General features: G+C 46.4%; 1 protein-coding gene across 5 annotated transcripts in view; it reads right to left on the reverse strand.

The window, feature by feature from the left end:
* KL (klotho) overlaps nt 1–14,656 on the reverse strand; it is a 68,353-nt gene extending 53,697 nt beyond the window's left edge. For 3 of the 5 annotated variants that reach the window (XM_089304238.1, XM_089304239.1, XM_089304240.1), the window contains exon 1: nt 13,296–14,147. In XM_089304238.1, coding sequence (XP_089160364.1) covers nt 13,296–14,093 — 798 coding nt within the window. In that variant the 5' untranslated portion in view covers nt 14,094–14,147. Of the gene's footprint in view, nt 1–13,295; nt 14,148–14,215 lie in introns of those variants that run through there. The other 2 variants (XM_089304236.1, XM_008273536.5) reach the window with 2 other exon arrangements.
* Between the last annotated feature and the right edge of the window lie 241 nt (nt 14,657–14,897).

Here is a 14,897-nt window from a genome sequence, read left to right on the forward strand (position 1 = left end):
ACTCACTGGGTGAACTCCAGATTTCAGCCTCCTTTTGGCATCCTTACCTCTCTTGGACCTGTAATCAATGTTTTATGTTTCCTACATTATGGTTTCATCTCCTTATTGTGTCCTTCCTGATGCACACATCCAAACCTAACGCACTTCACCCTCTACCCACTCCCAGAATAACTCTCTTAGAAAGTGGGTGTCTTGGCTTATGGTCACTCTCAAGAAACCAAAACAGAAATTACAACACAGTCCAAGTACCAAAGCTGCTTTTTAAGAAGTAATGAACCAAAAAGAAAAGTTTGGTTATGCACATATTTATCCAGCTATTTTGAAAGCTTACTTACTTATTTATATTTGAAAGGTAGAGCAACAGAAAGGAAAAGATATAGAAAAAGAGATCTTCTATACACTGGCTCACTCCTCAAATGCCCACAACAGCCAGGAGTGGACCAGTACAAATCCAGAAGATAGGAACTCCATCCAGGTCCACTATGTTGGTGACAGGAACCCAACTATTTGGGTCATTGCCCACCGCCACCCAGGCACAATAGCAGGAAGCTGGAGGGGAAACAGAGGCAGGACTCACTCCCAGGCAGTCTAATATAGGATGTGGGTGTCCCAAGCAGCAACTTAACCCATGTGCCACAGTGCCCACCCACTTATCCAGCTTCTGCTTGCATCACACTTACTACTACCCCACTGACCAAAGAAAGTCAAACTGCAAAGCCCACAGTCCACGTGGGAGGAAAGTGCACTAGGGCTGTTCAGTGGGGCCAGGAGTACAACACCACAGCCCTCCCTGCTCTTTCTGGAGCTATTATTTGGATAGTGGACCACTGAATGGTCCACTCAGTTTCTTATATTTTTCCACTATTTTCCATCCGTTGGTCTTCTTTTCTGTTCCTAGACAGACTGTATCAACTTCATTTTCCAACTTTTTTTTAATTTTTCACTTCTGCTAAAATGTATTTCATTTCCAAATGTTCTTTTTTCATCCCTTAACTATTTTGTTCTTATTTTCTACATTTCCGTTATTCACTATTTTCTTTCATCTCTTTAGCATATTAGCGTAAGCTGGGTTTTTTTTTTTTCTTCTAATTTTTTCTCCCTGTATAATCTCTATTTCTCTGAGTTCCTTTTTCCCCTGTTTGATTCAGTGGATCTCAATCTTTGATGTTAGATGCTCTCTTGGATTCTTGATTGTCTACTCATATTTAAGACTTAAAAACAAAACACCTCTGCATTGGAAAAGGTGTGATGTGGGTGATGTTTTTGACTTTGAACTTCACTGTGGAAAGATCTGTCTTGGCCAATTGGCATGGAACTTCCAAGATCAGTATAGGAGAGGTCTTTCCTCATGAGCTCATTAGACTCTTGAAAAAGACTCCTCCAGTTCCTACCTGGAGAGTTAAACACTCCGAGAGCCTGTGGGAAGAGGAACGCGGGAGGTGGCATGCATTTAGTGAATCCTAATCTTCAGCATAATGTCCATGCCCTCACATGTGCCTGCCATAGTTGGGATATCATAACAGGTGTCCCCCATAGGCCTATCTATTAGGGGCTTGGTCCCCAAAGTCTTATATTAACAATAAATGGAGTAACATTGCCAGTTAATGGATTAAAGGTTAAGATTTAATAAAAGTATGGTGTCTAAAGGTGGAGATCTCGGAAAGCAACTAGATTAAGCTTCTGGTGTGGGACCCCCATAATCAAATCATGGTGGCTTCAGAAAGACACATGGAGGGTGAGTGTGCTGTCTCTCTTCTTCCTGAGCCTTCCCCCACAGGCACTCTGCCACCCACCACCCTCATCAAATGACAGATTAATGGGGCCTCCTCATTGTAGACAGTGAACCTGCAAACCCTGAGCCCAAAAAACCTCCTCACTCCCTAAGTAGCCCAAGTGTTTACTACAATGACAGAAAACTGACTACTACAGTCCCCACTGTCCCCAGTCCAGACACCCTCCCTCTTGTACTCTCCAAAAACTGAACATCTGATTTACTCCCTGAGTGGAGGAGAGGCAGAAGCCCGGCAGTGAGGACTGGGGTTAGGGATCTAAAAGTCCAGCTGTTTCCCACACAGCTTTCCACCGATTCTCCACGTTTTAGCCGCTCACTCCCTCTGCCTCCAGGTTCAGTCTCGCTAGACTCACCACCCTCTGAGCCTTCTGAAGACTTTGCAATCATCAGGTTTTTCTTGTCTGCTCTCTCGGTCACCTAAGCAGCCCACTTTCTTGGGTCTGAGAAGTCCACAGCACCTGCACTCTGTTTTTCAGCTTCCAAAGTTTTTTTTTTTTTAAGATTTATTTATTTACTTGAAAGTCAGAGTTACACAGAGAGAGGAGAGGCAGAGAGAGAGAGAGAAAGGTCTTCCATCTGATGGTTCACTCCCCAATTGGCCGCAATGGCCAGAACTGCGCAGATCCGAAGCCAGGAGCCAGGAGCTTCTTCTGGGTCTCCCATGTGGGTGCAGGGGCCCAACGACTCAGGCCGTCTTCTACTGCTTTCCCAGGCCATAGCCGAGAGCTGGATTGGAAGAGGAGCAGCCGGGTCTCGAACCGGTGCCCATATGGGATGCTGGCGCTTTAGGTTAGGGCGTTAACCTGCTGTGCCACAGCGCCGGCCCCTTCCAAAGTTTTGCTGTTCCTCTGCCTTCTGCTTTGTTGTGGATCTCCTGCTTTCCCTCTCTCAACAGTCCCGTCACTCAAGACCAACCGGGTTTCCAGAGGAATCAAAGGCACGTGGGTGAATTCAGTCTGCTTTTTCCAGAATCACGCCTATTTCTCTATCACAACAGAAACACGTTTGGTACACAGAAAAATTGTTAAAACCTAGATAGCCAGAAAAAAAATCACCCGTAATCCCACCACCTGGAATAACCTCCTGCTAACATTTCCCCCGATCCTTTCCATAGGGTGCACGTGTGTGTTGTGGGGAGGCGCATTCTGTCATTCCCATAACAAATGGAGATGGGCCTCCTCTCTCTGGCCTGTGAGGCTGTGGGTATAAGATGGAAAGCAAGATGAACACTGCTCCATTCTCCAGTTCTAGGTCTGCTGGCGGAAGGCAAACAATCCATTTCAATAGAGTGTAACTAGGTTGTACAGGCTTTCATGGGGGCAGAAAGCAAAGCCATCAAGCCTGGTCGTGGGCCTGCCAGGGAAGGGCTGCTGGGACAAAGAAAGGACAGAGGACTGGGGACTGTGCTGTGGCACAGCCTGTGACACCAGCAGCCCATACGAGCAACAGTTCAAGTCCCGCTGCTCCACTTCCGATCCAGCTCCCTGCTAATGCACTAGGAAGGCAGTGGATGATGGCCCACGTGCTTGCACCCCTGCCATCCACTTGGGAGACCCAAATGGAGCTCCAGGCTCCTGGCTTCAGCCTGGCCCAGCACAGCCATTGTGGCCATTTTAGGAGTGATCCAGTGGGTCAAAGATTCTCTCTATTTCTCTCTCTCTCTCTCTCTCTGTAATTCTGCCTTAAATAAACAAGTCTTTAAAAAAAAAAAAAGGAAAGAAAGGACAGAGGATAGAGAGCCCAGCTGAGGGTCTGTAGAGTACGCATGACTTATTCCCACTCATTATTCAGCAGGGACATATTTTTAAAGTATCCTATAAGCAGCTTTTTTTAATCACAATACAGCATGTGCAATTTTTAAATAATCATACATCAACATGCTACTAGCCAGTAAGCAGTCCATTGCATATGCCACGTGAGTGTTCCACTCTTTCTTTAACAGATCACTTTAACACAAGTCGATGATTTCCAGTGAAGAGCTACCCACCACCTATGGTAAACCTCCTCTTATCTTTGCACATTGAAGATGAAATCTAACTAATAGAGCACCTAAAAGGCAATCTGTAGAAATGAAATTGACACTTTAAGAAGCAATGACTTGAACAGCCCTCGGCGTGACTGTTGAGGAACAGCTTTTTTTTTTTTTCATACTATTTGTTGAACTCTTTACTTAACAGAGTTAATCATATGTGTATAAAGTCAATTGAAAATAGATCAGTAAAAAATTAAAATGGGAATAAGAAAGAGGGCAGAAAGAGAGGGAGGACTATGGGTGGGAAGGTGGGCATGGTGGGACGAATCACTGTGTTCCTAAGGTTGTAATTATGGAGTGTATGAAGTTTCTAACCGTAATGCTGTACAGTTCTGCATACAGTCCTATGGCCTTACTTCTAAGAGAACAGTTTAAAAACTTGCCATGGGACCCCAAATGCACTAACTTCCCATGCAGGACCTCTGTCCTCAAAGTTGTATTATGAGAGCTAATAGTAAAACTTGTTCTCAAAGATTTATTTCGTGTTAGTGTATTAAGTGGAGGATATTCCTATGTTTCATAAGCTTTAGGTATGCCTAAGTGTCCAAGTCCATTGCTTGTTTTCTTAGGTGCTTCCTTAATTAATGATAATACTCATTCTCAAGGACTTACTTTCTGTTAATGTACTAAGTGGAGGATATTCTTATCTCTTATAATTTATAGTTATGTCTAAGTGCTCACAAAAGATGTATCATTCTTGGGTGCTTCTTTAAAGTTAATTAAGTTTCTAAAAAAAAAAAAAGAAGTGAAATTAACTTCAAAATGAAATTAACTTTGAACAGCCCTTGACAGGTCTGTTTAGGAAAAGTTTTGTTTTGTTTTGTTTCTTTACATGCAAATTGTTGAACTCTTTACTTAGTATAGAGTTGGTCTTCTTTGTATGAAGTTAATTGAAAATGGATCTTAGTGGAGAATGGGACTGGGAATGGAAGAGGGAGGAGGAGGAGGGGTGGGAGTGTGGGTGGGAGGGGGGGTATGGTGGGAAGAATCACTATATTCCTAAAGCCATACTTATGAAATGCATGAAGTTTGCATTCCTTAAATAAAAATTTCTTTGGGAAAAAGAAAATGAAGTCAGACAGCTCACAGTCAAGTGGCACAATTAAAAAAAAAAGAAAGAAAGAAATTTAAAAAGGTTAAAAATTCAAAAAAAACTACAAAAGAAGATAGCAAGGATGGTCTAGCTCTTTATTTTTTTAAGATTTTTATTTATTTATTTATTTGAGAGGTAGGGTTACAGACAGTGAGAGGGAAAGACAAAGAGAAAGGTCTTCCTTCTACTGGTTCATTCCCCAAATGACTGCAACAGCCAGAGCTGAGCCAATCCAAAGCCAGGAGCCAGGTGCTTCTTCCTGGTCTCCCATGCGGGTGCAAAGGCCCAAGCACTTGGGCCATCCTCCACTGCCCTCCCGGGCCACAGCAGAGAGCTGGCCTGGAAGAGGAGCAGCCAGGACTCGAACTGGAGCCCACAAGGGACGCCGGCGCCACAGGCAGAGGATTAACTTACTGCGCCATGGGCCAGCCCCAGGACGGTCTAGCTTAACAGCAATGCACAAAGGGCAAGGGGAGAAGGAACTTGTGGGGTTTTAGATGAGCAGAAACTACTGAATCCACTGTGAAGCAACAGCTGAAACCATTAATGCCAGTTTTGAGAGCACAGTCATAATTCAGTGCCCAGAAGAAGTGCCACCTCTGTCAGCTCTGAACATTGGGGGCACTGCTCCACTCTGCACAGCAAATGTCCATTTTTATTATTAGTATTATTTGAGAAAGCGGGGCGGGGGGTTGAGAGAAAGAAACATACCCACACACACTGGTTCACTCCTCAATTGCCACAACAGCCAGGGCTGAGCTGGGGCCAGAGCCAGGAGCCAAGAGCTCAATCCAGTCTCCCACTTGGGAGGCAGATACCCAACTACCTGAATCAGCACCACTGTCTCCCAGTGTGTGCATCAGCAGGAAGCTGCAGTCAGGAGCAGAGTAGGGGATCAAGCCCAGGTGTTCCAATGTGAGACTCAGCATCTCAACCTTTAAGACAAACACCCACCCAATGGCACCCCACCTGTTAACAGTGGCCTCAGAAACTCCCAGGCTGACTTTTTCCTCTCCATCTTCTTTTCCTGTCCCTCCCAATGCTTTAGAGATCCCAAAGGCTCCCACACTGTGGTGTCTCCCTTGCCCTGATCGTGTAAGGGTTTCTTCAGAGAATGTCACAAGCCCCTTCCTACATCGGTGCTGCACACACTCAGCCAGTGATGGGGCCCCCACCTATTAGTGCAAATAAAGCTTAATTGGAACACATTCATTAATGTGCTCATGCACTGTCACAATGCCAATAGGTACCATCAGGCTGAAACAACAGAACTGAGCAGGTGCATCGGTCACTGTAGAACCCAGAGGGGAGAGCCTCGCCATCTCAGAGAGGGCCTGCCAGCCCCTAACCTCATCTGTCCAGCTTTCACTGTTTCTCCACCCTTGCTGCTCCCTCTCTCCTTCCTTGGTGCCATTACCATAGCAGGTACTTATTGTCTTCTAAGGCAATTGTACATTTTGAAGAGTATTTCTCCCCTACTTGTTAAGTGACATGGGAGCAGGGGTCTTACCTTATTCCTCTTTTTGTAGCAACCTAAATGAGATCTACCTCTCTAAACCTCCAACCACACTCCCAGACCAATTCCTTTCTAGAGCTTGGGACAAACCTGCAGAATCCAAGAGAAGCCTTTGGCCTCCATCAGAGCAGAGATACCCAGAAAGGCAACCACGGCTAGAGGGCCACTGTAGAGAGTCTGTCCTGGGAAGAAATGGGACCCAGGGTCTCACATCCCAGGGTCTAACATCCTTACTAGTAAATAAGAATGCACTTATTGTCATGGAAATAATATTTTAACCACTAAATTTTATTATTAAATAATATTTTAACCATTACATTTAAACTTATCATAGATCTTTGCTTTTATATTTTGAATATTGTATCAAAGTACAATGATACTGTTCATGAATGACACTTTTCAAAGATTATTTGAAATGGAGAAAGATATATAGACAAAGAAGGATATATATAAATAGGAAGAGAGAGAGAGTTCTCATCCAATGGTTCACTCCTAAAATACCCATGGTAGCTCGGGCTGAGTCTAGGCTGAAGCCAGGAGCCAACAAATCAATCCAGATCTCCCATGTGAGTGACAAGAATCCTGACAGTACCCATTGGCATTGTGACAGTGCATGAGTACTTGAGCCATCACTTCTGCATCCCAGAGTCTGCGTTACCAGGAATCTGTAGTCAGGAGCCAGAGGCAGGTATCTAACTCAGGCACTCCAGTATCAGACACAAGCATGTTAATCTGCATCTTAACAAGTAGGCCAAACAGCCATCCCCATGGATGGTGGTCTGACACCCATACTTCAACCAATAACATTAATAATAAAACATCTACTCAGGCTGGGGCCACAAGGGATTACTAAAATTTATGTCAAGTCCATACATCAAATCATATTAGTCATAAACTTTAGTATATGACTTTTACGCATCAAGTCCAGAAAGGTACCTGATGATATATTTTTATGTAAAATGGGCCATTTCAAAAATTATTTCATAGGCTTTGCTCCAATGCTATTGAAATAATTCTAAGACTTCATCCCACTGAATGCAACACGTGGGTTTCAAACTAAAAAGTCAAGTGCATCTCCTGTTGTTCTGAATGATCTGTTCCTATCTGATTCCAACAGAATTATACACTGATCTCACAGCTCCTCGGCAGACAATAATTCCCAGACTCCTTTGCACCACATGCCTGGGTTCTACCAATGGGGCCTCTGAATAGAGGTGATGGTGCAACTTCCAGGTCAGGCACTTGGGAGGTCACGTTTTCCCTCTTCCTCTCTGTCCACTGGATGAAACTGGGATTTGATTTACTCTAGAAACTCTCAAAGGTCATACATACCTCCCTAGGAATTTTTTCACTGTTCACTTCTACCTTTTTTTTTTTTTTTTTTTTTTTTTTTTTTTTTTGCCAGGCAGAGTTAGACAGTGAGAGAGATACAGAGAGAGAGAGTTATAGACAGAGAGAGACAGAGAAAGGTCTTCCTTCTGTTGGTTCACTCCCCTAATGGCCACCACGGCCAGTGTGCACTGATCCAAAGCCAGGAGCTGGGTCTCCCATGCGGGTGCAGGACCCAAGCACTTGGGCCATCCTCCACTACCCTCCCGGGCCACAACAGAGAGCTGGACTGGAAGAGGAGCAACCGGGACTAGTACCCAGCACCCCAACCGGGACTAGAACCCACGATGCCGGCACCACAGGCGGAGGATTAGCCAAGTGAGCCACGGTGCCAGTCTCACTTCTACCCTTTAAAACTAATTCCCAGATACTCTGGGAGAAAGTAGACAGTTAAGCACTCAATTTACAAGGGGAATAAAATGGGCATATTGAAGCCAGCAGAAATTATTTTACAATCACATTTATTCATTCTTGAAAAACTGTACTGAACACATCCTCTTCACTATGCACTAAGATAAGCACTGAAAAATGGAAAATAAATAGGAGAGGTAGAGAGTGCCCTCAAAGAGCTGAAGAAGGGTCAATGAGCCACTCGGCCTGTTATGGAAAAACAGGAGTGCTTGAATCAAGTCTTTGAAGGGTAAGTAACGGTTTATCCTGCGATAGAGGGGAGAAGAGGTATAGGCTTCCTTCAGATCAACTTTTACCCAGAATACACGAAAACAGAGCATATAAAAGGCATAGCCTGCTGATCTGATTAAATGCAGGTTACAATTATAACTGTCTTGTAATTATTCTTGACTCTTGGAGGATTCAATAACAATATGCCTTTACACTACCCACGCTCCTCCTTGCCTTTCCAGTACTCATGTACTCTGGTATCCTCCTACACCTAAAAATGTTCCCATATGCCTCAAAAAGATAGCATTCATTAAAAGAAAGGCACTTTTTGCACAAATTGACTTATTAAAATTGTGGTTTAGAGCAATGCTGTTTTTGAAAAATTAGAAGGCTTCTGCATGTCAAAGCCTTGACTGACTACATATTCAGGCAACACAGCTATACACTCCTTTGTGCACCTGACATTATTAAATGTCTAGTAGTTTACATTTTTACTCTTTTTCTTGAACTTAAAATAACTGACACTGGTAAAACGCTACTATGATTTTGAAATTATTAGTTCCTTTCCTATTTTAAATGTTTTCTTGGACTTGACTATAGCTTTCAGAAAACACTGTGTTCAATCAGAGATTCAAGGAGGAATATTCAGGTTCTTTGGAAAATATTGTAATCATTTCTGATTAAATGCATAATTTGTCAGTAGTAGTATATAAAATATGTTAACTTTCAACCCAGTTGATTATTCTAGCCAAAAATTTTTGATATAATTCCTAAAAGTACATAGTATAATTTGAGCACACACAATATGTAATAAACTACTTATTCTTTTGGGAATGATAATTCAACTGCATAACAAAGTCTCTTTCCATAAAAAACTAAAAACATTAAGCTGGCTGGAGACTCTACCACCCACCTCCATTGTTAAAATTTCCTCATAAAATTGCAGTGACTATAATTTTTAATTGCAAGTTTTTAGATTAGAATCATACAGTTGATGATGAACCGTAAATCTTCACAGAAAATGCCAGTTTCTGATTGATTGTGTTTACTGATTTTCCTATCCGATTAGGACTTGGTATGTCTTGCTCCAATGGAAAATGGCTAGAAATGTTGACAAGAGAGCAAACCATAGAAGCATGAGTTGATAGGGGCAAAATTAGTCGCTTCAATAGCCAGAAGCCACCTCCTAAACATCTACCAAGGGAAATAGGTGTAGATGAGGTGAACAAGGTTCTCTCACTAAAGGAATTGCCTAGCTAGTAGGCTGGTTTAAAAGGAGATAAATGGTCAAACAATAGGGAGTGTGTGGTAGGAGGTATCAGATCATGATACTCCATGGAAGGAAAAGATGGCATTCAGGTGTGGGACCAAAGGCGCTGGTTCTTGAAGAAGACATGGAAGTTTTATAAGCAGGGACTCTGTCATGTCCACACACAGAGGTACCAGGAAAACATTCCATCAGGGCCCACATCAGGGGATGAAGGTAGGAGCAAGGACACTGGCTAGGAGGCTCTTTTCAGGCAAAACCTGATGGTGGTCTGGACCCTAGTCATAGCTAGGCAGATGCAAAGAGAAGGGATTTAATTCCATACACATCCAGAAGGTAAGGAGAGCTGGAGGTCTTGTTGATGGTTTAGAAATAAATGTCAGAGAAAGAGAAGGGTTAGGATTAGAGTCCAACTAACTGGAAGAGCAAATGCCATGACAGATGAGGAAGACATGAGGTTGGTGTTGGCAGTGTCAAATGCAATATGACTGTAAGACACCGGAGTGGACAGGCCATCATCCACCCAAGTCTTGAACCCAAGAAAGGTCCCAACTGGAGACTCAAAGTGTGGAGTCACCTGGATACAAAGGGAATACAATTAGATCACCCACAGCGAATCCAAACAGGTGGCCTTGGGTCATTCCTCTATTACTTAGAGGCAAGGTGAGATTGAGAAAGCAAAGAGACTCAGAAGCACTCAGCAAGGTGCTGAGGAGAGAAACAGCAGAGTAGGGGTCTGGAAGCCACGCTGAGGAAGTGCATCAACAAAGAGGCAGTGGTGGCTAAGACCAACGCCACACAGAAATCAGCTGAGCGTAAACCCAATGCCAGCACCCAACACCAGTCACGTTCCCACCACACACCAATGCTCACATTAACCTCTCCTAGCCTGCCTTTCTTAGAAGTTGTCTTTTCCACTGGGCCTCTGTACAACTATTTGCAAGAACCTCCCAGGGGTGTGGGTGGGAGTCAGGGAGACTTGAATATCCCTCAACTTGCTCTTGGTACTCTCAGAATCCCGCAGGCAGAACTACATCTCAGAAGCACCTCTGGGGTCAGACTCACCAACTCCAGGTCTTAATGCTAGTTCATTATGGACCTCAAGAGCATTCTTTCAAGAGCTGAGCAGACTGTCCTCAAGCCAGAGGGAGAAGGTGTGTCCTCCTTCTGGGTGATAATCAGAAACCCAGGCTCTGAGCTCTGCAGGGAACTCCTTCCTCAGTTTCTCTCTCTCTTGCACACACACACACACACATGCACACACACTCCCAAACACACTGCTTCAGTCAGGGTTCACACAGGGACCAAGAACCCCAAAACAATCACTAAGGCCTCCATTCTAAGCATCCCCATGGCCTGCAGCCCATGTGGCCTCCCGCTCTCCAGGCCATCAGACCATAATTCTGGAGTCTCTGAGAAGTTCCAATTCCCACCGCCCCCAGGGAAGTCCCTTAGCCCACTTGTAACTGATGGAGGCACACAGAGGGGTGGAAGGTAAGCTGGCTTCTCTCTGCTTCACCAGCATTAAATCCCCAGACACAAATAAATACTCTAGGGGCTCAGTGGCTCCTAACTGTGCAACAACAACATTCAATCCCCAACTGAAGTGCCCTAGTACCAACATCTGCTGTATGTGGCTTGCTTTTTAGATAAGGGACAATTTCCCTACGCCCACTTCCTCCTTACGCACACCAAGAAAGAACACTGAAAACAGACTGAAAAGATCTCCTAGGATTAAATTAACTTATCTCTTTTGGTGAAAGACAGCTTACTTCTAAATAAAAACACAAGGATGACTAAGTTCCAAACCCAAACACATTTAAAAGCAAAATTAATATTTTACAGCAACTAACAGTGCTTGCAGCATCAGCCAAACCAAGTCAAGCGTCCACCAGTTCCTAATTTCTTATTAATACAAAGTCCACTGCATTTCTGGAAAGGATGGTTAGTGTTTGGCACAATTTTTGCTTCATTCCTCATAAAGGTAACTAGAAAGTTAATCATAGAGCTAAAAGCAGGCACAAGAATCTAAAATCTGTTGATTACTTTTTAAAATACCAAAGTATGAGAGTCATGCCATTTCTTATCTCTAAATGAAATGATCATAAGTCACTATAATAACAAATGACAACTTTTGTACAAATACAGAGTCTATTTGTACTCTTAAAAATAGGACTGTATGATTTAAATCTTAAGTCGTGATTTTATAGGGATGGTCTCTTAGAGCCCCTAGCAGTGCTACTAATCACTTGTTTCTGGTACGAATTTATGATCTGCTTGTTCTTCAACAGGCAAAGCAATTCTCTCCATATTTTTTATAACACCAACCATAAACTGGTGGTGTTTAGGGTTTTTTGGTTTCAGAAAAGGGTTGACAGGCTGAAAAGTTTAAGAATCACTGCTCAAAAATACCCTTATGAAAAGATGCACAAGAAATCACCAAAATCACAATTTGTCTGTCAAGTAAACCCAACATCCTTTTATGTTGAGTGGTAGCAAACAGGTTTTATGGAACTGACATACAATCTAATTTAGATATTATTACATTACCAGCAGCTCAAAGCCCTACGTCAACTTAATAACCCAGTACTGTTCGGCCTCAATTATCTATGGGTTTAATTAAAGTTGTTTAAAAATAGCCTTCCTGTTGAACTTGTTCAGAATACAGGGCTTAATTCTAAACTCAAAAATTGTTCTCACAGTGGCTCCACAAGCCACCAGAACAGTGTACCAAAACTTGCACATTTAAACATTTGACAAACCCCCCTGCAAAGTATGCCAACTGACATAACACTCAGGATAGCAGACAAAGAGGAAAAGATAACAGAGACAATTTTATCATGGCAAATCAGTATTTCCTGTTGCCCAAATGAGTGAAGCCTTTTGCTCAGGGTGTTAGAATTCCTCGCATTGGGATGCTCATCTGATTGACGAACCCTTTCAACTGGACAGGACACAATGCAAACACAGGTGTTGTGTTGCTGAGCCACAGTCCTTTTGTATTTTTGTGTCTGGCATTCGGATTGTATAGAGTGGTCTACAGACCCCTGGTCATCCAGCAAGCTTCACCTGTGCAGTTCCCCACCTGTGGCAGAAGGGACCTCCAAGCCCAGCTTAAACCCAACTCTCCAAGATGTGGTCTTGACACTTTCACAATCAGTGCAAGTCAAATCTTCCTGAACTGATGACAACTCAACGTGGCATCACTGGGGCGCCCAATGCACTTTCTTTCACCCACTCATCTCTCTGCAGCTACCACCATCACTTTCCCCGTGCTTACCTGGGAACTCCTCAACACCCAGAGAAACCAATTCCCTTTCCTTATGGAAAAAACGGATTCCTATTTGATGATGAATAAGCTTCAAGGGCCACTCACTGGGCACGCTCACTGCGGGGTCCCCCACGCATCCAGAATTCCACCCTTTCCAAGAGAAGTCAGAGCTGAGTTTCCCTGAAGGCACAAATCCTAGGTGAGGCCACCAGCGTGCTACAGTAAGGCCCCCTCTGCACAGTAGGCACAGGCCTCCCCCATGCCCCTGGCACCACCAGAGGCCCCCTCTCGGCGGCGTGGCCCCCAGCACTCACCAAAAGGAGGTTGTGCGCCACCAGGTACCCGAGCCGCGCGCCGCCCCGGATGCCAGGGGCCAAGCGCCCGGTGGCGTAGCCATGCCAGGCCACCACGTAGGGGTTGTCGATGGTGATCCAGTACTTGACCTGGCTGCCAAAGTGCCGGAAGCAGAGTTCGGCGTAATCCCTGAAGTGGTCGGCTAGGGAGGGGTTGGCCCAGCCGCCGTAGGCATCCTGCAGTCGCTGGGGCAGGTCCCAGTGGTACAGGGTGACCACTGGCTGCACGCCCAGCTCCCGCAGCCGCTCCAGCAGGCGCCGGTAGTAGCGCAGCCCCTCGCGGTTGGGGGCGCTCGCGCTGCCATTGGGGAGGACACGCGCCCACGAGATGGAGAAGCGGTAGTGGGTGACCCCGAGCTCGCGCAGCCCCTCCGTGTCCCGCAAGACATTGTTGTAGCCGTCGCTGGCCACGTCCCCGGTGGCGGCGGGGGGCGCCGAAGGGGTCCCCGACGGCAGAGGGGTGATCGAGAGGTCGCCCAGGGGCGCCGGGGGGTGGTGGGTGAACGTGTCCCAGATGGACTCGCCCTTGCCGTGTTGTTGCCAGCCGCCCTCGGTCTGGTAGGCGGCGCTGCCCACCGCCCAGAGGAAGCCGTCGGGGAAGGTGTCGTGGAGGAGGCCCGCGGCATCGGGGACCGGAGGACGTGCGAAGCGGACCCAGGTCTGCGCGCCGTCGCCCGGCTCGGCGCGGAGGAGGCGGCCGACCAGGGCCAGCAGCAGCAGCCGCAGCCGTAGCTGCAGCGGCCGGGCGCGGACGGGCATGCTGGCTGGAGCCGGGCGCTGGGGCCCGGCGCCGCGCCCCTTTATGCCCGCGCCCGCCGCTCCCGCCCGCCCCCGCCGGCGCGCCCAGCCCCGCTCCCCGCGGGCCCCGTGGCAATAATTACCTGCGATCGGCGCCTCCCTCCGCGCGGGCACCGGGGGCGTGGGCGCCAAGGGCGAGGGGCACCGCGGGAGGGGGCGCGACAGCGGGCGCGGCCGTCGGGAACAGGGCACCTGCTCCTCCCTGCGGCCCGGAGCCACATGGGCTGCCTGGGCGGCGCTCAAGTTCTCTGCTTGCCCCTGTTTGCCATCCGCGCGCCCTCCCGGGAGAAGCGGCCGAGGCCAAGTTCGTCGAGGAGGGAAGGCGACGGACGGAGTTTCCCTGACTTGGGCCCGGCCGGAGAGGAAGCACCTGCTTTCTCTTTTCTGCCATTCGGAGGCTGAGGGAAGCTGCAGGTAGACATTGCCAGGGTGGATTAGGAATTGTCTGGAATCCTAGGGGGGTGGGCGAGATGCGGAAGCGCTGTGGGACTTGGCCATGTGCAGAGGACTCCAAGAGGCTTTTTGCACCTCAGCGGCGCAGGAGAGGCCTGTCCCTTTGCCCCCACTCCCCCCGCCCCCTCCACAGTGTCCGAAGGTTTCAAGGAAGGCAAAGTAGATTTATGGCTCGTAGTGGGACTTTGCACTATTCTCTCTCCTACCAATGCTCATTTTAAATGAGATCTCTCAGAATTCCCCGATGAACTTCAAAGCACAGCTGTAGATGGGTGGGGGCGGGGGGGGGGGCAGAGAAATAAACAAAATCAA

Source organism: Oryctolagus cuniculus, chromosome 9 (genome assembly GCF_051225735.1).
Source record: "Oryctolagus cuniculus isolate XC-2025 breed Fujian yellow rabbit chromosome 9, ASM5122573v1, whole genome shotgun sequence".
NCBI classification, from domain to species: Eukaryota; Metazoa; Chordata; class Mammalia; order Lagomorpha; family Leporidae; genus Oryctolagus; species Oryctolagus cuniculus.